Source organism: Pipistrellus kuhlii, unplaced genomic scaffold (assembly GCF_014108245.1).
Source record: "Pipistrellus kuhlii isolate mPipKuh1 unplaced genomic scaffold, mPipKuh1.p scaffold_m20_p_5, whole genome shotgun sequence".
NCBI lineage: Eukaryota > Metazoa > Chordata > Mammalia > Chiroptera > Vespertilionidae > Pipistrellus > Pipistrellus kuhlii.
Genome location: NW_023425551.1, coordinates 14132783 through 14157679, shown reverse-complemented (window position 1 = coordinate 14157679; position 24897 = coordinate 14132783). Strand labels below are relative to the sequence as shown.

Below are 24897 nucleotides of genomic sequence, written 5' to 3'. Positions count from 1 at the left end.
TCACAAAATTATTTAACCAAAAGTAAGATACAGAATAAGTATTATCAAAGCTATATTTATTTTTCAGATAAACCTAATGGAGGCACAATAGACACAAAACAAATGCACCCATTTGATGAGTTTAAAAAATGTAAACTTCCATTTGATAACTATCCCCAATTAATAGATAATCTATCACTAGCCCGTTTGGCTCAGTGGATAGAGCCTTGGCTTCAGAATGAAAGGTCCCAGGTTCAATTCTGGTCAAGGTTACATGCCGGGTTGCAGGCTCAATCCCCAGTAGGGGACGTGCAGGATGCGGCTTGATTCTCTTTTATCATTGATGTTTCTATTTCTATCTCCCTCTCCCTTTCTGAAATCAATAAAAAAAAAAATCATAATAATCTATTTCTATCATTCTTCCAAAGTTTCTTTGTAGTAATTCCCTCAAACTCCGCTCCTTAAAACAGGCAACTACTGTTCTGATTTCTGTCACTATAGATTTTAGATATTCATACATTTCATATAAGTGGAATAATAAAATAATCATTTTTGTGCCTGGTTTCTTTCACTCCAGCTCAATGCTTTGAAGGTATAGCCAAGTTGTTGCTTTATATCAGTAGCTTAATCCTTTTCACTGCTGAATAGTGTGGATATATCACAATTTGTTTATACATTTACCTAGTGAAGTACATTTGTATTGTTCCAGTTTTGAGCTATTAAGAATAAAGCTACTATGAGTATTTGAATACAGTGTGTGTGGACATATATGTATAGCCCTTAGTTCCTAAGAATGATATGGGGTTATTTGGTGGACATATAATTATCAGGAACTGTTTTTCAATGTGGCTATCATTTTAAATTCCCTCAGTAATATGAGAATTCCAGATGCTTCACATTTTTACCAACACTGAACATGATTTAATTTTAGCAACTCGCATAATGGTATCTCACTGGTATTGTAATTTGCATTTGTCCAAAGATGCTGAAAATGTTTTCATAGGCTTATTGGGCATGTCTATTACTTGGTTTGTGAACTAACTATGTGCTCAGATATTTTGCTCATTTTTCTATTTGTTTTATTTGTTGTAAGTTGGAATTTAAATATACCTATTATAAAGAATATTATACAGTGCATATTCTCAGTTTGGGGTTTCAGTCCTCAGTTCCTCAACAGCTGTTGGAGGAGGTCATGGAGAGGACCTCATGGCAGGTTGACCTGTGAGCCAGACCCCTCCCCACGCTCTCTCTAGTCCTTCCTGGACTAGAAGCTACTTCCGGGACACAGCCTTGAGAGAACAGTGTGTTGTTGAAATCATCTGCACAGTATTTGTGACAGAGCCCAGTGAAGGCATTGATATAAACTTAAGATTCTCTGTATGGGCAGGTACAGAGATTTACTTGTCCTGTGGCCACACATGACAAGCCTGTTAGATAAGTGTCCTTGCTTATTAAATCTGCCATCTACCAAAACAGAGTTGTCTGATTTTTTCTCTAGTCTCTCCTCCATGTACAGGGCTATGATCAGTTCTTATTCTGTTCATTTTTTAAATTTCTCTCTGTGCTTTAGTCTATTTAGTTTTCATTGATATATGTATGTTTATTAGTTCATTTGGGCTGCTACAACAAATTACCATAAACTAGATGGCTAATCCTATTTAATAAGAGTAATATGAATATTGACCATCACTCCAACACACAAGATGGCTGCCCCCATGTGGTCAAAAATGGCTGCCCCCATGTGGACACAAGATGTCCACCACAAGATGGCCAGGAGGGGAGGGCATTTGGGAGTGACCAGGCCTGCAAGGGAAGGCAGTTTGGGGGTAATCAAACCTGCAGGGGAGGGCAGTTAGGGATGATCAGGCTGGCAGAGGAGGGAAGTTGGGGGCAACCAGGCTTGCAGGGAAGGGCAGTTGGGAGGGACCCAGGCCTGCAGGAGAGAGCAATTGGGGGTGACCAGGCCTGCAGGGGAGGGCAGTTAGGAGTGACCAGGCTGGCAGGGGAGCAGTTAAGCATCAATCAGGCTGGCAGGGGAGTGGTTAGGGGGTGATCAGGCTGGTAGGCAGAAGTGGTTAGGGCAATCAGGAAGCCAGGCAGGTAAGCCTGGATTGTGAGAGGGATATGAGAGGATCCCAGAGGGTGCAGGCTGGGCTGAGGGACACCCCCCCCCCCACCCCCGTGCACAAATTTCATGTACCAGGCTTCTAGTCCTATTTAATAAAAGCCTAATATGCTAAGTATCTGGTTGTCCAATCATCAGTTCAACCAATCAAATAATATGCTAATGATATGCTAAGGCCACTCAACTGCTTGCTGTGGCATGCACTGACCACCAGGGCGCACACTCCAATTGGTAGGTTAGCTTGCTGCTGGGATCAGGCTGATCAGGATGGGCTGGACATGCCCTGGAGCCCTCTCACAGTCCCTCCCTGGCTAGCCAACCTCCTGTGTCCTTTCCCAGCTCCAATGGAGTTCTTCAGCCTGGGCTGTGCCCTCTGGCAATCCAGGACCCCTCAGGGAATGTTGGAGAGTCAGTTTCCACTTGATCCCGCAAGCCAAGCCAAGGGACCCCACTGATGCACGAATTCATGTACAGGTAAACAATGAAAACTTACTTATCACAGTTCTGGAGGCTAAATTCAGGTACTGGCAGATTCAATGGCCACTGGGAATTCACTTCCTCAAGCACAGATTGCCTTTCTCTCACTGTGCCCTTGCACGATGGAAAGGCACGAGCCCTCCAAGGTCACTTTTGTATGGGCACTGATCCCATTCATGAGGGCTTTGCCCGAAGCACCTCCCAAAGGTCCCACCTCTAAGTACCATTGCCTTAGGGTACCTGGAGGTGGACCTTTAACATATGAATTTGGGGGGTGGGGTGAGCAGCATAAACATTTAGTGTGTACCACTATGCGTATATATCTTTCCTTCTGTACTGTCTAATCTGACTTCAAGCCCATTCAGTAAATTTTTTATACTTCATTTTCTTAGTCTAGAAATTCTATTACTTTTAATTTTTATGGTGTCCTTTTCCCTTCTCATATTCAACTTTATCCATAACTCTTTTACAATAGTTAAATGTTTTGAAGTTCTTACCTGATTATTCAAACATTTTGTCATCTCTGGGTCTGTTTCTATTGACATTTTATTCTGAATAGTGGTCACATTTTTCTACTCCTTTATGTATCTAGCAATTATTTACTGAGTATTAAATATTATAAATTTTATGTGTTGAGTTATCTGTTATCCTCCTTTCAAGAATGATGATCATGTTTTTTGGATTAGCATGATCCTTTCAATGTTAGTTTAAACTCTGTTAGTGTATAACTAGAGTAGCTTTTACTCTGGGTCTAGTTTAATTCTCCTATTAAGGATGACTTACATAATTAATGACTCCTCCAGGATTGTATCAATAGAATAATAATAATAATAATAATAATAATATCTTTTCACTGCAGCTGGTTGGAAATGACATATCTCCCAGTCCTTTCATTCAACTTCAATTTCCTTTATTTATATATTTATTTTGACATGGTTTCATAAAGCTTCATGGGGACCCCCACATAGATTCCTGGAGCTTTGTCCATCATAACTACCCTCCTCCCATATCATCCTGCATAAATTTAAGTTGCCTCCCAAACCCATCTCCACCTCTGCAGCTAATAAGAACTGCTATATTCTGCTTGGGATTTTTCCCCTTGCACTGAGTTTATAAGCTGTCTCCAGGCAGAAAGTTGGATAAATCTCTGGACTAATCTAATGTTTTAGATTTTTTTAAACAAACTTGTACTATTATCCAATATCTTAAAACAGCATTTTTATATGTTTTTGCAGTGTTCTAATAGTTTACATAAAAAAAACCAGTGCCAATTAGTTCTTCATGGCTTGGAGTAAAAGTTTCAAAATTATACACTTTAAGTAATAATAAAAAACACTAGATACAGATATGGTGATAATTTATCTTAATGATTTAAGAGCTGTAATAAGCTAGAGCAGTTTTGAGAATCATGGGCTTAAAATATTCCATTATTCTTCACATTAATAATGTCACCTTTGAAATGGATTACAGTGTTTAAAATAATTTTCCAATTATATTTTATATTTTAATAAGTCCTCACAAGTTGGTACTTTCAGGAAATATGAGATCAAGAACAGGAATAATAATTTTTGTTAATCCAATTAATAGTTCTTACAAACCTATAAAATTATGTCAGATTAAGTTATTATTGACATTTTTAATAATGATAATGTCATAGCACTACTTAATAAAAAAGAGACATATTTACTAAAATACATTCTGTAAATAATTAATCACAAAATTTTAGTTTGGCAATAAACATGTAAATTTTTATTTAAAAATATTATTAAAGACTAGAAAATTAAAAATTTTATTTACAAAGGTAGAAAATCCCCCAAAAAAGAGTGCCTGTCTTTATATAAAAAATGTATGTAATTTAAAAAACTGGCTTATTGCAAAAAGAGCAAAAACTTTGAAGCATTGTTTTATATTTTACCTTATGAGAAAATAATTACATTATATTATTAAACTTTATAAAAATGTACTAGTTTAAAAAAAAAAACTTCCAATGTATTATATAATACATATATTATAAAAATCTGTTAAAAAATGACTTACATGGTCAATACATAATTTTAAAGTCAATTATGTGTCATTTTTAAATTACTTTTTATTTAGTGAGAAAAATATATTAAAATGTAAGTTCCTGAGTACTTTCATACAAAAACATAGAATCTTTGGAAGAGTAAATGACATGAGATATCAACCCCACAGGCTAATCACAAAATATAATTATTTTAAGTGAAATTTCTATAACTCTATCTAGAAAAAGGTAATTTTTAACTGTTAATATTTTAAAATGTGTAAAAATTAAAGATTAGAATGTAAAATAAAACAAAAGAAATATTGAAAGTAAAAATATAAAATTTATATGGGAAAAGGGAATTAAAATAATCTATGAATAATAAAAATAATGTAGAAAAATTATGGGTTTTTTAAACTCTATCTCTAAAGAGAATTGTTTTATCCATGCAGAATTTAAGACCAAATATAAAATTTAAGATTTTTGACCTAATATTATACATTCAATTCTACTCAAAAACTCATTTAAAGTGTATTGAAATTAGTTCTACAATTTTTTGTTGTTGTTGAGGGAATTGATGTAATTATATACTTAAGACACTGAAAATTTTTACAATGAGCAGTAATATAGTCAGTTCTCTGTTTTTTATAACAATACTATCACTATAAAGGGTTGACTGGAAAAGATGAGTAAGGAAAGTAGAATCAAATGAACCTAGTAAAAGAGTATTGTGTCATTTATTCATTCAGCTCATGACAGAGTGCCTACTATGAGCTAGAAACTAGACACTGTGGCTACTATAAAAAAACAAAGTAGACAAAGTCTTGCTTCATAGCACTTACATTCCAGTGGAGAAACAAATAATAAAGTAATAAAATGTTAAGTGAGTCATTAGAAATGGTTATAACACTTATGAAGGGGACGAACAAGGTGATATAACAGTAATTGCAAGGTGAAGGCTCTATAAATAGGGTGTCAGGAAACTCTGTCTGAGGAGGTGACACTTAAGCTGAGATATGACAGAGCACAGGACTCCCATGAATGCAGGGTCATACAGAGGAGAGAAAATATTTTGGAGATCCTTGAGAGAGTGAATTAATGAGACTTGCTAACCAACCGGATATGGGGATTTAAGGATTATTCTAAAGTTTCAGGTTAGATCAACTGGCAGTCTGGCAGTATTAATAACTGAGATAGGAAATACAGGATGACCGCCAGGTCTGAGTTAGATATGTTGAGGTAATAGCCATGGGAGATGTTTAGCTGGTTATTTCTAGTTCTTTTGAAGGCATGCATATCAATCATCTCATGAACAAACTAGAGTCAAGAAAATAGATTTCACTATTGAGGAATAGGCCTAAAAGAAATAAGAAGAAGACATAGCTAGCCTAGAAACAAGTGGAAGTATACAAACTAATATCCTCATTTCACCATAAATTTGTACAAACACTCAGTCTTTCATTTTTTAGGCTGATATTTATTGAGGGCCTACTATGTGCTCAGCATTGTTCTGAGAGCTGAAGATACAGCTATCAACAAAACGAGCAAAGATCTGTTTCTCTATAGGTTTCAAACTTTTATAATGGGGAAGGATAAAAGACAAAAATAATAACCATAATGAATAATAAATTATATGTTAGATAATAGATGCAATAATAAATGCAGTGCCCAAGAGATATAGGGTTGGGGCTGGAAGTGGGCGCCTAGGGTAACCCTCTGTGAAAATGTGACATATAAAGTGAGATTTGATTGGAGAGGGAAGATGGAAGGGAAGAGATCAACCAAAGAACTTGCATGCATATATGCATAACCCATGGACACAGACAATAGGGTGGTGAAGGCTTGGGGTGGGGTGTGCTTGGTGGGCTAGAAGATGTCAATGGGGGGAAAGGGACATAGGTAAAACTTTCAACAATAAAGATTTAAAATAAGAATTAAAGTGAGATCTGTCTTATCCCTGTGTCTCTAAAAAAACAGACTCTGAAGAACACATGTTTTTGCTAACATTTTATTGGGAAGTCCAATCCCAGGGAAACAGGAACACTGGGAAAATGGAGTAAAGCAGGGGCAGAGTGTTTTCGAGCTGGACACAGCTTGTTGTCAAAAATCATGCAAGACAGTTTCAGAGAGATCACACGAAGCTACTCTGCCTCCAAAAGGAAGAAAAAGAAAAAAGAAAAAAGAAAAAGAACTTACCCCTTCATTCCCATCCCTTTTAGTCAATGTTTGCCATTTAGGAACTAGCCCCTCACACTTCCAAGGTACACATGTGCAGGTGCTTAGTAAAATAGAGAGCTGTGCCCATATCTTGAAGGTCGGTGGTAACATGGAACCTCAAACCAGGAGGCAAGAGGGAGGTTGCACCCAAACATTAAAGAGGGGTCAGGAGCAGCAGATACAGTGGAAACTCCAATCTTAAGCAGAAGCAGCTGTCAAAGCCATAACCCAGCTGGCTTCAGGCCTACAGGACAGAGCAAGCCACTTCTCTGGTTAGAAAGCAGAGCATGTGCACAGATGTGGGGAGTGTATAAACTGAGGCCAATGCATACTTGAAGACAGTGACAGAAAGAGGAAGAACTAGGCAACGTGGTAAGAGACAGGTTGGGGTCAGATCATTTTCTCAATCTGATGAGGAAAACAGAAAAGTAGGATAGAATAACACGGTAGTGAAGGGTGATTAACCAGTGGCAGTGAGCATGGGGTGTGTTGGGGTGGGAGGGTGAGAGAGAGATATGGCTAACGTTGGAAGAAGAGCATTATTTTCCTTGTCTCTGTTCAGAATCATTTAAAGATAGACAAAGAAGTCAGGTAGAGGAGACACGGCAGGTCCTCAAATAACGTCATTTTGTCCAACGTCATTTCATTATAACATTGATGAGATGCCATAGAAACTTAACTTTGTTTATGCACTTATCCTGTAAAATTTGATTTGTTGCATCTTGTTTCCAGAACCTATCAACAACATTAAATGAAGACTGGCTTGTCTGATAGTATTGTTGGAGAATATCACCTAACTATAATAATAAAAGTGCAATATGCTAATTAGACTGGACATCCTTTCAGATGTCCTTCTGGATGGCCTTCTGGATGAAGCTGGGGCTGCACAGGAAGCCTGGGCCCCAGGTTCCAGAGAGAAGCTGGCAACAGGGGAAGGAAGGCCTATTCTTGCAGGAATTTTGGGCCTTGGGCCTCTAGTTACTACATACTGGTGTATCCATGGGAATCTCTTAGTTCCCAACCCCAAAGTTAAATATTTATCCCCCTACTTACAGTCAACTTGGAGGAACTACAAGTGGAAGCATCCTCACAGAGCCCACCCAATTAAATTACTTATGGGGGATGGAGAACCCGAGCAACAGGCAAATAACTAAAATAGAAAAAAGCCTTAGCTTCATACACCTCCAAATTATCACCTCCAATTCATCCTCCACAAATTATCACCCAGATAATTCACTCCTCCTCCCAGGGAGGAGAGAGAGAGAGGCAGGAGTGTTACCATGTCCCTCATATGGGAACAAGAAGATAAGAGAAAGGAGGAGGCCCACCCCTCCTTCTTACACTAAGAAGACAAGAAGACAAAAAACTGGATATTTAAAAGCCTTCAGGGTCAGTCTACCACAGAAGAGATAACAAAATTTCAAAGAACAATTAACTTGCAGTTATTAATATAAATTATAAAGCATACGATAAGACAGTTTCTACCCCTTTAAAGAAAATTTGTTCCTTTCAGATTATTTTACATAATTTCTACAGTAGATAAACTTAAAGCCCTTATATGAAACATAAAATGCATCATTAACCTTGAGTTAGAGTTTTAAGGATATAGAATCTTCCCCAATCAGCACTCTTCTGAAGGAGAAAACCAGGGTTGAAATTTATATTACGTGCCAAATAGTGTTCTATAGAATCCAAATATTCCACCAATCTATTTTCTTCATATCATATATCATATCATAATTTATAGATCAAAATGTTGCCGTGATCTACACAAAGGCAAAAATTATAAAAGGGAATATATAAAGAATGACCAAGGATGAAGATGGCACCGAAAACGAAGAAGGAAGCCCCTGCCCCTCCCAAAGCTGAAGCCAAAGGAAAGGCTTTGAAGGCAAAGAAAGCAGTGCTGAAAGGCGTCCACAGCCACAAAAAAAAGAAGATCCGCATGTCACCCACCTTCCGACGGCCAAAGACACTAAGGCTCCGGAGGCAGCCTAAATATCCTCAGAAGAGTGCACCCAGGAGAAACAAGCTTGACCACTATGCCATCATCAAGTTCCCCCTGACTACCGAGTCGGCCATGAAGAAGATAGAAGACAATAATACACTTGTGTTCATTGTGGATGTCAAGGCCAACAAGCACCAGATCAAACAGGCTGTGAAGAAGCCCTGTGACATGGATGTGGCCAAGGTCAACACCCTGATCAGGCCTGATGGCGAGAAGAAGGCATATGTTCGACTGGCTCCTGACTATGATGCTTTGGATGTTGCCAACAAAATTGGAATTATCTAAACGGAGTCCAGCTGCCTAATTCTAAATATAAAAATTTTACACTGAAAAAAAAAAAGAAGAATGACCAAGTATTTGTAGATTCATTATGTAACTAGTGTAGTACTATGGAAATTTTCAACTGAAGGAGCCCTTACATCAAAAGAGATAGTGATGAAAAATGATTCGACAGACTCTCTTAATTTGCAGTTAGTGAGCAAAATGCCCTTACATAATTCAAACACCCTGTTCTTATCAGAACACACATCTCAGAACACTCTAACTGGACTAATTTGGGGGATGGCTAGCAGTAGTACGCAGGAAAAGCCTCAACTTTAACTTTTTTACTTATTTGATATTTCCTCCCTGTTCCCACACTAGAGAAACAAACAACTTAACTAAAAATCTTCACTCCTAGCACATTTCAGATGCAGGCCCTACCAGTGGGCGAATTACCTCCCCACTGTATTGAATGGAGGGTTGCCCCGTGAGTTACTTTAGCCAGTAAAACAAGAAATGCAATATTTGATATTTGTCATTCTGTGTGCTTCACCTTGCTTTCCCCCCCACTCTGTCATAAGGACTAACGATATTCCAGAGAATTCGATACTGTGGGCCTGTGTTGGAAGCTGCCCATTTTCTTCACTTGCAGAAAGAGGTGGACAAGGAGTCTGGAAAGCTGGTCAACCTTGAGGCGCCGGTAAAGGTCAGAGCCATACACCCATTGTTTAGTTGAGACAAAGGGAACTGAAGCAACTTCCACCTTTTAGTCTTATGTAAATCCTTGCTGATGGCTTATCATTGAGCTATTATTGGAATTGCCTGCCAAAGGGCTATGGGTGTACCCCAGACCTAAATAAAAGGCATGGCAAGGACAGAGTAAGGCTTAGTCCTCTCTTGGGCTTCTGCCTGGTCTCCAATTCCCAAATTAATATTTTCTTGTGTAGTGTCTTTCATTTGTGTGCGGCCTCCTCCAGAGCCCAAACCATGAACCATGTGGGATGTGGAGGGGAACACTCGCAACTGGCAGCCCAATGTGGAGCACTCGCAGGCCTGGTTCTTCCAATGATACATAATGTAGGTAAGATATAAACATTGTGTAATAATATCTTGAGTCTCAGTGGTTGGCAAACTCTTTAGTCAACAGAGCCAAATATTACCACAACAGTACAACAATTGAAATTTCATATATATATATATAATTGATTTTTTCAGATAGGAAGAGAGAGGGATAGAGTTAGAAACATCGATGAGAGAGAATCATCAGTTGGAAGCTGCCTCCTGCACATCTCCCACTGGGGACATGTCTGCAACCAAGGTACATGCCCTTGACCAGGATCGAACCTGGGACCCTTCAGTCTACAGGCCGACGCTCTATCCACTGAGCCAAACCGGTTTTGACTGAAATTTCTTTTGAGAGCCAAATTTTTTAAACTTAAAACTTCTTCTAATACCACTTCTTCAAAATAGACTTGCCCAGGCCGTGGTATTTTGTGGAAGGGCCACACTTAAAGGGCCAAAGAGCCGCATGTGGCTCGTTTGCAGACCATGGTTTTGAGAGATTGAAGTTGCTGCTGATTGCATCAGGGAATACCTATCCTTACAAATAATCGGGAATCCCAAAAGAAAGGAGAAAAAAAAGCCTCTGGTCTACTTTCCTCCTCCATATTAAAGTAAGTCTAAAAAAAACAATGTAAGAAAGAAAACACTTTTTAATAATTATTACTAAGTGTTTGAATTGACTAAAACAGAAAAATGATCATCACATTTACAATAGTAATCTCTAGACTGAATCCCTTACCATTTTTTTTCTTTCTTAAAAACTGGTAATTGCATACTAAATATAGAAACTTGCCTTTTTTTAAAAACAACCATTTGATATCTGATCTGGATTTATGTGAATGACCATTTATTAAAAGAAAACAAAATAATACTCACTTTTTCCCACTAGGAGAAAAATGCATTATTCTCTGATTCTGAATCAAAGAAGCTTCTATTTCTTTTTACTGTGAACAAGCATATTTTGAATTATGAGAATGAAGAATGATGGTGTTTTTAGAAAACTATGTCATTTTTAAATGGAAACACTAATCTTAACACTTTCTTAGGCAAAGAAGATTATGGCCTACTACAAAGAGCTCAATGCTTTCAACTGAAACACTATTAAAAACCGTCTCTACCACTTTTATTTGAATTGTACTTCTGTTGCAGGAGAAACACTGCCAAATATGTCTGGAATTTATTAATGAGAATAATTGCTTCCCACTAATTTTAATCTTTTGTACAACTTTGCTTCTCATGGGATAAACACGAGGACCGTGGGGTTTTATCATCAAATCTGAATCTAACCATTCCCTTGCCAGCAGCCAATGAGGTGCAGATACAAATTAAACGAGATTGGATATTATATTGCTTGGCTGGTTGAAATTTTATATTACTGCAAAGCGTGCAGGCAAAGAGTAACAGATGGGAAATACTGAGCAAAATTTTCTTTCTGGATATTGCCCATCTGTTTCCCTTTTTGTGTTTTGACTTTAAAGTATTCTCGATGTCCTAATTTTTCTTCATTACTTCTTTTTGTAGTCTTATAAATTATTTACTCACATTTTCAGTGGTAAAACAAGTAGTTATAGAATTGATGATTTCAATATAGGCAATAACAATTATTACAAATTTATATTGTGAGCTTACTAGCCTCCAGTCACTCTCCTAAATCTTTTAAATGTCTTACACATATTTTTTATAACCACTAAGTATATACACTTATCTCTATTATATAATTTAGGAAATTAAAGATGAAGGCATTCAAGACAGTTATCCAGTTCACATTCCTAGAAAATGGTAGAATAAGGATGCTGTTGTAAAATATCAAGCTTTGGATGAAAAAAACAAATACTTATTTTGCTCTAAATTTTAAGGTATTTACCTATTATTAAATTTTAAATTTTATAATCAAACTTAACATTCATTTTATTTAATTTCTCTCAAATTTGTTAAAAAATCCAAAAAAAAATTATAAATGAATTGTTAAAAATAAATCTGTTTTCTTATGGAATTGTCTTTACACACACACAGTGTCAAGACTCATTCAGTTTTCAGATCTAAAGAGCATTAGTTAAGGACACTGGTCTAATTCTTAGCATGTACATTTACAAGCATGCCCCTCATCTATAGTAATTCTCTCACATACAGTCTATTACAATATAGCTCGAGGGGATCTGGAGCATCTGGACATTCCACAGAACAGCATAATGTTCCCCTCTCTATTGATGGCATCATGCCAAAGAGGCCACAAAGGAAATAAGCTACAACTACATCGGAAACCTTGTATGACAAATAAGCTCCAGAAGAGGGAAAATAAACTATGAAAATTCAGTGGCCTACTATATGAGTCAAATTTAGAGGTCATTTGTCTGCAACATACTAGAAAATCCAAGGATATTGGAAGGTCATTGGATAGACATTGCATCTTATACCTCCAACATTAAAAAAGGAAGCACAGTGGTGAGCTTTTTGGTATTCTTGCCAGGAAAGGAGTCGTCCCCCTCTTTCATTTGGCCTTATCATAGTATCCTATATTTGTGGTTCAGATGAGTAAATAGCATCTGTTGCTAGTACTAAACATATGTATTTGGTAATATATGCATTCTAATCATACACTCAAGATCTGGTAGGATAAACCTGAGATGATATGGCAGACCTTATTGATTGACAAAGATTATTCCCCACTCCATCCTTGCTAATATTCTCACTTTAATTCAGGAGAGCAATGTGCCCAGCCCAAGTGAATGTATCATGACAAACCTGCCTTGTCTTCCTATAATTTCTTATTATCAGGGTGGACACATATGACAAAATTCTAGCAATGATATCTTAGTAGAATGTGTCAGTTTGATGTTATTTCTTATGAAAGTATTGTTTTGTATCCTAGCCCATTTGGTTCAGTGGATAGAGCATCAGCCTGCAGACTGAAGTGTCCCAGGTTTGATTCCAGTCAAGGGCATGTACCTTGGTTGCAGGCACATCCCCATTAGGGGGTGTGCAGGAGGCAGCTGATTGATGTTTCCTTCTCACTGATATTCCTAACTTTCTATCCCTTACCCTTCATCTCTTTAAAAAAAAAATTATATATATATATATATATATATATATATATATATATATATATATATTTAAGTTATTGCTTTGTAAAAAGAGAGATAGGCAGCAGATTTAGCCTTTTTTCTTTACCTTGACCCTATCTTGAACAGGAATGTAGAGACAGGAATTGTAATGACCATCATTTAACATGAAGGAATGGCAGAGAGAAACAGAACATAGCTCTGACCCTGCAGAGCAGTTGAACTCCTTGACAGTTGCTTACTTCCACACCTCTTGGCATAGATGCAACAAGAATTCTTGCTTATTTAAACCACACTAGTTGGATTTTCTATCCCTGGTAGGCATATATTAATATAATCCTAATGAATACAGATGGGCTCATCTGGGCCTTATGGGAGCCTCACATGGGTGAGAATTCTATTTATCACCTAACCTCCTTAAGTCTTAGCTCTTACCAGGGGCTCATCATCATACTTACTCCCTTGAAACCAGTGCTCATTCAGGCTACTGTCCAATCATTCCTGATAATTCACAAGGGAATTTCTCTTTTCACATGGTACATTTATCCTGATTAAAGGTACACTGTGTATTTGTACTTTTTCTGAGAAGTCTTTCTTTCTGGGGTCTAGCCACCTTTAATCCAGGGGCTGAGGACCTGGGAAGAGACTGAGGTCTTAGAGTTCAAGCCAGGCCTCTGTTCTTCAGACCCATAGTTTTTGGTGTATAGTATTAATAAAGTAGGGCCTTAAAGGATAATCTATCTCTTTAAATGCTAGAAATTCTATGGTCAATTAGCCACTGAAAAACAACAATAACACCACCAAAACACCACTGTGTATGAGCATATAATTTCCAAGATAGCCCTAATACTTTTATGGTAACCACCCTATTTTACCTCTGAAAATGAAATACTCTATCGATTAAGGAGTGAAGGATGTGACAAATTAAGAAGGGAAACCAGTGCTTCGTATACATCCACTCCAAAATGTCTAACTTCTATACTGACATTTTTTTCTTCCGTATCTTACTGAGGAATTTCTTGCACCTTAATTAATGTAGTGACAATACTTAATCTAATACAAAGTAAAAATGAGAAATTCCAATCATTTTCACCAGCTCAAACAGCACCTGGGCTCCGGAATTGCTGGTGTGCTCAAATCAAATGGGTAAGTTTAAACTGATTCAAACCTTCAGTCCTTCCTCCCTGGCCTAGTCTGGGGGCAGTAGACTTCTGTAAACATCTGATAGTAAATACTTTTGGCTTTGCATGTGGGACAATAACAATTAAACTTTGTCATGGTAATGATAAAGCAGTCATAAATAATTGTAATCTATTGAGCAGAGTTGTGTTCCAATAAAATTTTGTGATAAACAGTAAGTTGAGCAGATTTTGTCCAAAGGCCACCCTGGATATAGTCCCTCAAAAAACAATCCTACATATATTTTTCAGATTTTTACTCATATAAATTTGTAAGTTCTTGGAACTCGTGTGTGTGTGTGTGTATGTGTGTGTGTGAGTGCATGTACTTTACCATGTTTGAGTTTGTAATTGTGCCCCTAAAGCATGCTGTAATCTAGCTTCCTATTGGCTTGGAGATGAGGAAACTATAGGAATAAAGCATGGTTAGAATTGGCTTCCTCCAAATAACTCTCTTAGGTGGGCCAAGCAAGATGGGCAATCTCACCCAAAGGGACAAGCAGCACCTTTCTGGAGGCAAAGGAGGTTCAGAAAGCACTGGAAATGCAGGCTTCTCTGAAGTTGTCATGTATTTCAATTTCAATCATGGGTACTTATTTGCTAATAAGTACTCTAGTTTTCATCTAGGAAGATCAATGAAGCAATGAATTCACCCAACATAATTTAGCAATGCACAGACTTTCAGCATCCTAGCTCTGTGCAGCAAAATATAGTTTTAAAAAAATGTGAACATAGATATTATCTATCTCATTTACAGCCTGTGCCTTAAACCAAGAATTAGAATTTGAGCAAAGCATTCTTCTTTTTATTTTTATTTTTTAAGATGCCCACGCATTTAGAAAAAGAAAAGAACCTCTCATATTCATTGAATTGCCCTCCTTATGCCACTGAAACTAACCACTGGTCCCCCATAGCCTTGCTTTGAATTGTTATTGTACAGTTGATGACCTCAGGAGGTAATTTAATGAATGGCTCAGGTACCGCATGCCATTGGCTACCAAAGATCTAGCCTTTAATTTTTGCAAGAATTTTATGCCTTTAGGCCATTTAACAACCCCAGATTTCTCAACATGTGCGTATTTACCTGCTCTCTTCAGACTCCGTTTTCCCATAGGTTTGTTGGTTGCAAACATTCCTGGTCTAATTTTACATTAGTCCCAGATCTTCACTGAAAGAAACAAACACTGACACTGGCTGAGTCCAAATAAAATAATGTTTTAAAAGAAATTCCAAGGGGGGCTGACCAACCAGACTCAGAGACCACACAACCAGAGCAGAAGCCAAATTATACTCAACAAACTTGCAACTCCTTAGGCTTTTGTTGCTACTGCTGAATGAAAGCCACAAGAAGCACTGCTACAATTCTGGACGTCACTGTCAGGACTGCTGCTACTGCTGCCCCTGGAAGGTGATTGTTGCTACTACAATTATCTCTGTCTTACCCCAGACAGATTCACATATATACACATATTGCATCATTATCTCATAGTTCCAAATCAAGTGTTGGCTACATGCATGTGGTATCCAATCCCAACCCCAGGGAAGCCACATATGTAAGCATCATGAATACTTGTCATTTAAGCTTCTGTATATTTAAGTCAAGAATTTTTAGTTGAATGTAAAATTGTGGCTGAACTTAAAACCTGACTCTTTAGATTAAGGCTTTTGCCATAGGCTTAAAATCTCAGGATTGTAAAATTGGGTCAGAAGGTTCCAGTTATAAAATTCTACTTCAGAATATATTGTAAACCTCTGTGCAGACCTCGGCAGGCATTTTTCTGCTTTGGGACAATGACTCAATATCCTGCTTTCTGGATAACACTGGCAAAGATAATAAAGAAAGTGATATTGCCAGAGGTTACTTTTCTCTTCACTGGACAATAAAATAGCAAAATAATTTCTGACATTGGTAGCAGCTATGTTAGGGAGAAATGCCTATTTGCAAGGTTTAAATAATTTATTTCACATATTTTTTTTCTGTTTATGAGTATTTTTATATTTTAGGTTAATAATATTGTTTATATGCTTTTAAGGTAGCTTAGTAAAAAATAATTAGAATAAAAAGGCAAATATAAGGTAATAGATTTGTATTATTTGTCAGATATAATGGCCTCATTCCTGCCCAGTAAGAGACATGAAACAAAATAAGTGCTCTCATTGTTCATCAATTAAAGGAATGTCAATACATTGACTCATTACTGATCCTCTAGCTATCCTATTCTTATCAGGTTTCCCAAGACTCTTTTCTACTCACTCAATCCTGCATTTTCTTGATCCTTTATCTCAGTAGTTGATTTCCTCTTCAAGTTTATTAAAAGGAGGAAGGACAGATATATAACATAAATTGTCAACATTCATCCTTTTCTATTTCAATTTCTCCTCCTCCTCTCTTCTTTTGTTTCTTCAGTCTCTCTTTCATTTCCTCTTTCTCACTCCCTTCCCCTCTTCCTCCTTCATTCTTCCTTTCTTTTTCTTCAGGAAAGCAAAACCAGAAAAAAAAAAAAAAATTGGTGTCAAATGGAAGTCAAAGCTGTAAGTTTGGGTTACAAGGAACCAGATTCCATTCTCTGAAGTGAACGTAAGATAGCAGCAAGGTCAAACACTCCATGATCCTAGAGGAGCCAGTAGACTAAAAAGAGGGACTAAGGAATTTGATGACACAAAAGATAATCTCTGTTTGTTTCAGTAGCCAAGGATTTATTGAAGGGCCATCATGGGTGAAATCCAGCCCAAGGTCATGAAAGTACAAAGATAAATGAGATATGGCTTGATTTGAGCATCTCAGAGTCCAGAAGAGGTGGCAGAACAGACAAAAACTAATAAATGTTCTATAACAAAATCATAGAACATGTATAAAGTACTATGGAAAAACATATGAAGGAGTTTTTAAGGGAAGGAAAAAGAGCCATTAAAGGGTACATTGTTAGGATATCACCCTAGATGGGGAAAAAATAAACTCCATGAAACAAAGCAAAACACATGCCTCAGAATTATCCCAGAAAAACATACCAGCACTGCACGGCATTAATGTGATACTTAGTAAATAAGACCCGCAGCCAGAGCGATGTCAATTGCCAAGTATCTCTGTGCTTCATCTCTTCATCCCAACTCTTTTTTTTGTGAAGTAGATTCAGTAGCAGGATGACAAAATGGGTTCAAAGCCCAAGGGCTGCCATTAGACCCTTGCAAATCAGGCCATCGGGCATAGAAATAAATAGCAAAACCAAGGGGATGTGGGCAAAACACCAAGAACATTCACTAGAAAAGCTACCAGCCAAGGTGAATTTGGCTTTGTAGGAATGGGAGTTTTTCAGGCAATGCAATTAAGGTCATTCTAGAAAGAGAAAATCCGTAAGGGAAATGGCTCTTAAGACAAAGCATTTGTGGAATAGCATTCTTAATTATTAATCATCTTTTTTGATTATTTCTTTTAGTTTGTTTCATTTTTTAAGATCACAGAGCTAATACATGAGCTATTGTCTGCAACACTTACGAATATGAAATTTTTTATTAGCAATACTTCAACTATCACTGGGTTATGATTCCTTATGTCTGAAAAACATTCAGCACCCCACACCCTGTTATTCATCCCATAGATGCTCAAGGACAATTTTCTGGTTTAGCTCAACATTTGCCTGAACTTTTCTATCTACCTAGGCTCTCTGAATGTGGCCCCTCACACTGCTCCTGCTGTCTGTGCCTTCTATGAAAATATAATTTCAGGAGAAGGGTAGCTTCTGTTGCTTAAAAGTTACAAACTTGTAGAGTACAAAATGACACCGATTGCCTTTAGTCTTCACTATGTCTCCCTCTTGATGTGCTGCTCATAAAAAATAAGCAAGTGGAATGTATCTCTCTCTGTGTCACATTTTAAACCAGATCAGTGAAATGACATTGATGAAGCCCACTCATCTCACAAAGACCTTTATGAAAAGAATCCATAGATTTCTCTCTGCACCTATCCACATTCCCACTGCAACCAGACACAACCACCTCCGTGTCCTCTCTACTTCATGTAAAGAAAGTAATGAATGGCCTAAGTAGTAACTCTTTTAACATATAGGATACAGTACCTTGACTATTGAGTTGTTGGCAGAGCATGCTCTTCCGGAGAATTTTAAGAAATACTGGAACCATAATCTTTTGAGGGAAATTGTTTTTTCAGGGCTATACTCTGATGTCTGGAGGGGAGGATTCTTTTCTGCTTTGCCTGACAAGGTCACCCGTCATTGAATTAAGCCCCCACCCTAGTCCAGTAGAATATATATATATATATATATATATATATATATATATATATATACACACACACAGACACACACACACACACACACACACACACACACACACACACATATATATATATATATATATATATATATATATATATATATATATATAATGTGGTTTGGCCTAAAAATATGTACATCACAGAGGTACTCTGGAATTCTTTTGTAGGCTACATAATGTTTACCATATTCCTGATCCTTCTAATATTTTTCTCCAAGAAAATCATATACAAATCCATGTTTATTCTGTATAGTTGTTACATGTGAATAAAAATGTATACAAAAATGATAAATTTTGACTCTAAGACTTTAAGTAGTTTGGAACAAATTCTTATATCTATGCATTTGAACTGCAGATAGAATTGCCTTTTCAGTCCCTAAAGAACTTAAACTATTTGCCAATTTTTAACACAAACAATCCTGAGCTTATATTGTAATACTGGCCTAGTTTTCTCAAGCTCATTCTAACTGGAGTTGGGCCTCAGCTTACCCACAGTGATTTGCTAAAACCAACAGATAGAAGAGAAACATTAATTCTTCTTTCTCTCTTCAGACACAGTTGTCAGTTCTAGAAGTTTCTTTGCAATAACAAAGTGTGGTTATTGCTAGAATCACAGAAATGAGAGAGATAAAACCATCTACAACTGTTATATATACTGTACTCTAGCATTCTTAAATCTCTCAGCATTTAATGAGGTCTAAAAATGCACTATTTTTTATTCTTCCAGGTAAGAAGGTGTCTGAAATAAACAAGATGAAACCATAAGATAAGATGCTATTAAGAGATAAATTACCAATTTTATTGACCAATGTCACCCCCATAAATTCAATAAAAATAAATATATAAATAAATAAATAATAACATGAAATTTTAAAAGAGCTAAGTTAGGAAGAGGTATGTTTTTAAAACAAATGTCCATTTTTTATAATGAATAATGTTTTTTGTTTGGGACACGTTATGCAATATACAAAGCCATAGTCGTTTATAACTCTTGGATTTCAGATCCATAAACTTCAATAAAATCTGTAGAGGAAAAGAGATAAAACCTTTGGGAATAGAGGTTTTATTTGAGGAAAAAGTCCAGCAATTACTGTAATATCTGGATATATGGTTTTTAGGTGCGCTGTTATTTATTTGTATTTGTAATTTAGGTTGTATAGTTATTTTTACAAACTCCCCAGGACTAGTTTCCAGGATTTTTGAGATTCTTTTGCTGACTTTGATAAAAGTGCCTGCAGAGGATTTGTTGGTCACCCAGTCAGCACCTACTGGCTGCTTCTTCCTTTCAGTGGTATTACTTTAATTTCAGTTTGGGTATCTATAATCTCACCTTGCAGCCTATGTCTTTGGGGAAAGTTAAGTTTGAGAGAATAGCATCCAGTTGACCCAAGCCTCTGGGCACATTTCTATGTGTGATTGTGCACATGGATATGACCTTTGCTTATCCAACCAGAAATTGATTTTCAATAAGTAAATTTTAAGACTATTGCTTAGAACTCTGAGAAAGAAACGTTCTTAATTCTGGATGATATGTGGTTACCAAGACTGGAATTGCTGCTGCTGTTTGGACAGTATGAGAAAAATCTCTAAAATGATCTTGACCATGGAAGGAACAATGAAAATTTGGGTTTTTAAAGATGATTAAGCTGCTGAATCAAAATGAACTAAGCATGCTTCCATATTTATATATTTATGAAATCCAATAAGTCCTCTTTAAAGGTTAGGCCACTTTCACTCAGATTGTTTTTGTTATCTGCAACATAAAAAAAATATAGTATAGTGTAGTAGACAAGCCAAGGCATATTCGCTATAGATATGGAGTTCTGATCTCTAGACATTTCTTTCTCTGAAGCTTCTAATTTTAAAATATGGTATTAGGTTAAAATAGCCTTAACCCTCTGCCATTTTTATGAGATATATATATATCTCATAAAAATGGCAGAGGGTTAAGGCTATTTTATTATATTTATCTATATATACTCTATTATAGATATATATATATATATATATATATATATATGGCTATTTTATTATATACATATATATTTACTCTAATTATTTAATCTTTAATTTTTGAAATATTTCCATAAATGGAAATGATAATACTATATTTTAAACTTATATCAGAGTTGTCGAAAACCACATGACTTTTGCTTTACCTTGGAGATTAAATATACCACCTGCTTCACTAATGAAAGATAAAACAGATGGAAAAGTTAGAATATCTTAGAATTTTACTAGACACAACTCCAAATGTTTAGGGATATTATTTCTCCAAAATCTCACCCAAACTACTAAGATATTATGTGTTGCAATAAAGAAATGGACTGCTGCTGAAACCAGTTTGGCTCAATGGATAGAGCGTCGGCTTCGGGACTGAAGGGACCCGGGTTCGATTCCGGTCAAGGGCATGTACCTTGGTTGAGGGCATATCCCCAGTGGGGGGGGTGCAAGAGGCAGCTGATCAATGACTCTCTCTCATCTATGTGTTCTAGCTCTCTATCTCTCTCCCTTCCTCTCTGTACAAAAACAATAAAATATATTTTTAAAAAAAGAAATGGACTGCTTAATATTAAAAACTTATTTATCAAAAGTTATCAATAATAAATTATTTTAAGAGACCAATTATTTAAAAAGAAATTATAATTCTTTAAAATATCTAATTTACTATTATTCTTAGGAATATCATACACTGAATTATATAAGCATGCCATATTCAAAAGTGTAAGAATGTTGTATATTATATTGTGATTCATAATATTAAATTATACAAACCTCAATATTGTCATTATTTACTTTAAATGTCTATAATATGAGCTATATGTGCTACTACTGATAACAATAATAATGTTAAGATTTTAATTGGTTGCTAATTAGCAATTCAGTTTAATGTATTCTTCATAATATTTTTTGCGGGCTGATACTTTTATTATTCCTCATTTTATAGCCAAAGAAGTTGAGGTATAGAACCTCAATAATTTGGTCAAAGTAAAAACGAGCAGAGAGCTGAGGCTCAAATCCGTACACTACAACTTCAAGCCTATAGACTGCATCACTGTGTGATTCTCCACAGCATATAATACCTTTTCCAATTTTAAGTTTAGTAAAATAAAAATTTTTAAATTAATGCAAATATATGGGAGACAGCTGATAAACAGTCAATGAACAGAATTAAATCTTGCAAGTAAGCAAGCTAATTATTTTCAGTAGTGATGTATATTTTGTGCAAATGATACACAAAGGAAATCATGAGTTACTGAGTTTATATGTTCATATAGGTTGAACTTAGAAATCTTTTTCTGAGTTGATACGGTTTTTAAATCTATTTAAAAGATGAATTTTCTCATCAATCCTAATATATTGCATTTTTAAAAGCCAAGAAACTATACATAGGTGGGGTAGATTGATCAGATGCTAGATTTCTTATTTATAATTATACCAATTATTTTAATAAATGATATAAAATATTTCATAATACTATGTATAGCATTAACTGTTTTGTGTACATAAATATCTGGTGATTTTCTATCATTTATAAGGATTCACTTACCCTATCTCTTAATATATTTCATGCTCACACAATGCCCTAAAAATACTGTCCAATTATATTGAATCCAAGTACCACCCAGCTACCTTAGCAGTTTCTGAAATTGTACAACTCTTTCCAAAGATAGAAAGACTTTGTCACCCTGGGAATACTGCCAAGACCTTCCTGTCAAAATCTTCTCAAAGAAATAGATTCCAGTAGGGCATAGCTACCGCACAGATTGGAAAGGTAACTTGCATCAGCCATGGAATTACTGAGCATAAGCTCAGGAAAAAATAATTAGGACATCATTAAATAAATTGGTCAGTTGCTCAATACTGATTTTTTGATAAAATGTAAATTTTCAACTCCCAGTGATCTTTCTGTCTGTGCCTCCACTTGTGGTGCATTACAAAGCTCATGATTGTTTGTTATTCTTTATGGTTCTGAGTTTTTGCATGTTACTTAGTCTTCATTATTTCATTTCAGAGGCAAAATATGAGCTTTATTTCATGACAACAGTGCTTGCCATTCAAATGTTCTTATCTGTAAAAAGCATGTCCAAGAGCTTGTCTAACTATAATCTCAGTCCCACTGCAGCCTCTCTGTTGGTTACATACTCTTATTCCCACAGATGACCCTCCCTCCCCCAACCTCATCCTTTCTCCTTCTTCTCTGTTAATGCCAGTGGACCGTATCCTTCAAGTTCCCTCTCTGGCCTCATGTAGGATTGGGGCAAAGAAAAGTATCACCAGGAGAACAGAGAGCAGAGGAAAGGGAAATTGATATGTTTGTTCTCAAGACTTCCTTACTTTGGGTGACATCCCTGTCAGTAGCTTTCTGTCCCCATCTCCAAATCTTCTAAGCTCCCACTGTATGTCCCTTCATGAATTCATTTCTCATTGGGGTCCATACCAGGATTCCCTTCTGTGGACTCTTTGGATTTAAAGATTGCAATGGCTAGGCTCTGACAATCTCAATATACCTTGGTTTTTTTTTGCTCAAACTTGCCCACACCTCCCTAAGTAGTTCTTTTATAGAGGAACTTTCCTTTAAGTCATTTGGGGTTAATTGTTTCCTGACAGGACCACTTGCTCACCTAGGCTGTTCTCCCCAGTATTGTGGTGCATAGCTTCATTTCCTTCTACTGTTATACATTCACTTCCCAATCATCCCCTAAACTATAACCTCTGTCTGTCACAGGTTTGTCCTATATATTCAGTGCTGCCTTTTAAGCTCTGAGACTGTACCCTGAACAGGTCCAATAAAATGTTTGTTGAATGAATGGGTGGAAGTTTTTGTTAAAGACCAAATAATAAAATGTGTGTTGCTATGATTAAAGTCTCATTTTACTGCTATATCAAGAATATTTGGAGATCCAAGATGGCTGCGCCCAGGTGAACACCTAGCCGCAGCCGCACACAACGATTTCAATAAAATACAACTAAAATATAAAACGGACATTGCCCAGAACTAGAGGAAGGTTGACTGACTGGAAATTCTACAGTGAGAAGCAAGGAGAAAACCAGAAGGAGGTGCGGAGGAGCTGGAAAAGCCAAGGTACAGAGACACGGTGCGCGGAGAGGACGGAGCCAAAGAGGAGGGAGGCAGAGTGCCTGGCGGGCGTTCCCTAGCGGAAAGGAGATAAAACTCCGACTGTGCTGGGCCCCCGACTGCTCTGATCCCCAGTTTTAAGCCAGACCCCGAGGACTCAGGCTCAGCCATAGGGAGCCGGGCTGTAAGGCGGAACCCCGGGGAAGTGGCGAAAGGAGGTCCCGGCGGTGCGCACACTGCGCGCAGAGAAGGGACGGTCGGCTGTGCCGCGGGATTGCCCTGACGGGAAGGAGACTGGGGCTCCAGACTGCTCTGAACGCCACCTCCAACTCCACTTCCAACTGAACTGAACCCCAATACCGGGCTCATTGTGGGAGAGCATAGACTGTTTGGCAGCAGGCGAAAATCGAGGGCACCTTTCTCTCAGAGGCCCTGGCAGTGAGCACTGACGGACCCACATAGGGCGGGGCTGACGGAAGCCAAAGCTGCAGGCTCCACCCTGAAACCCCGTCTCATCTGTAACTGCGAAATGCGACAACAAAATAGATCACAAATGAAAGAAATGGAGGACAAAAAGCGTCTGGATATAGAGTTCAAATCTACGCTTATAAGGTTTTTCAAGAATTTCCTAGAAAAGATGGATAAGGCCTATGAGGATATGAAAAGAGATCAACTAGAATTAATAAGGAGTCATCGAGAAATGATAAGGGATCAACAAGAAATAAAGAATACATTGTCTGAAATAAAAAATATTTTACAGAGTCCTAAAAACAGAAGGGAAGATCACAAGAATCAAGTCAAAGATTTGGAACATAAAGAGCCAAAAGACACTCCTCCACAGAAGCTAGAAGGCAAGAGAATCCAGAAAATTGAAGATAATGTAAGAAACCTCTGGGACAACTTCAAGCGAACCAACATCAGAATTATGGGGGTCCCAGAAGATGAGAGAGAGCAAGATATCGAAAACATACTGAAAGAAATAGTGACAGAAAACTTCCCCCACCTGGTGAAAGAATTAGACTTACAAGTCCAGGAAGCGCATAGAACCCCAAACAAAAGGAATCCAAAGAGGACCACACCGAGACACATAATTATTAAAATTCCAAGAGCAAAAGACAAAGAGAGAATATTAAAAGAAGCAAGAGCAAAGAAGGTAGTA

The 24897-nt window shown here is 37.0% G+C and overlaps 1 protein-coding gene across 1 annotated transcript; it reads left to right on the top strand.

Moving 5' to 3' along the window:
* The first annotated feature begins 8616 nt into the window (after positions 1–8616).
* Positions 8617–9131, top strand: LOC118705412 (60S ribosomal protein L23a-like). The gene has a single exon (XM_036414180.2). The coding sequence runs from the start codon at positions 8617–8619 to the stop codon at positions 9091–9093; it is 477 nt and encodes a 158-aa protein (XP_036270073.1). The 3' UTR covers positions 9094–9131.
* Positions 9132–24897: the final 15766 nt, after the last annotated feature.

Bases quoted from the DNA above. Each gene is read 5' to 3' on its own strand.
- LOC118705412 (XM_036414180.2), top strand. From the start codon at position 8,617: ATGAAGATGGCACCGAAAACGAAGAAGGAAGCCCCTGCCCCTCCCAAA.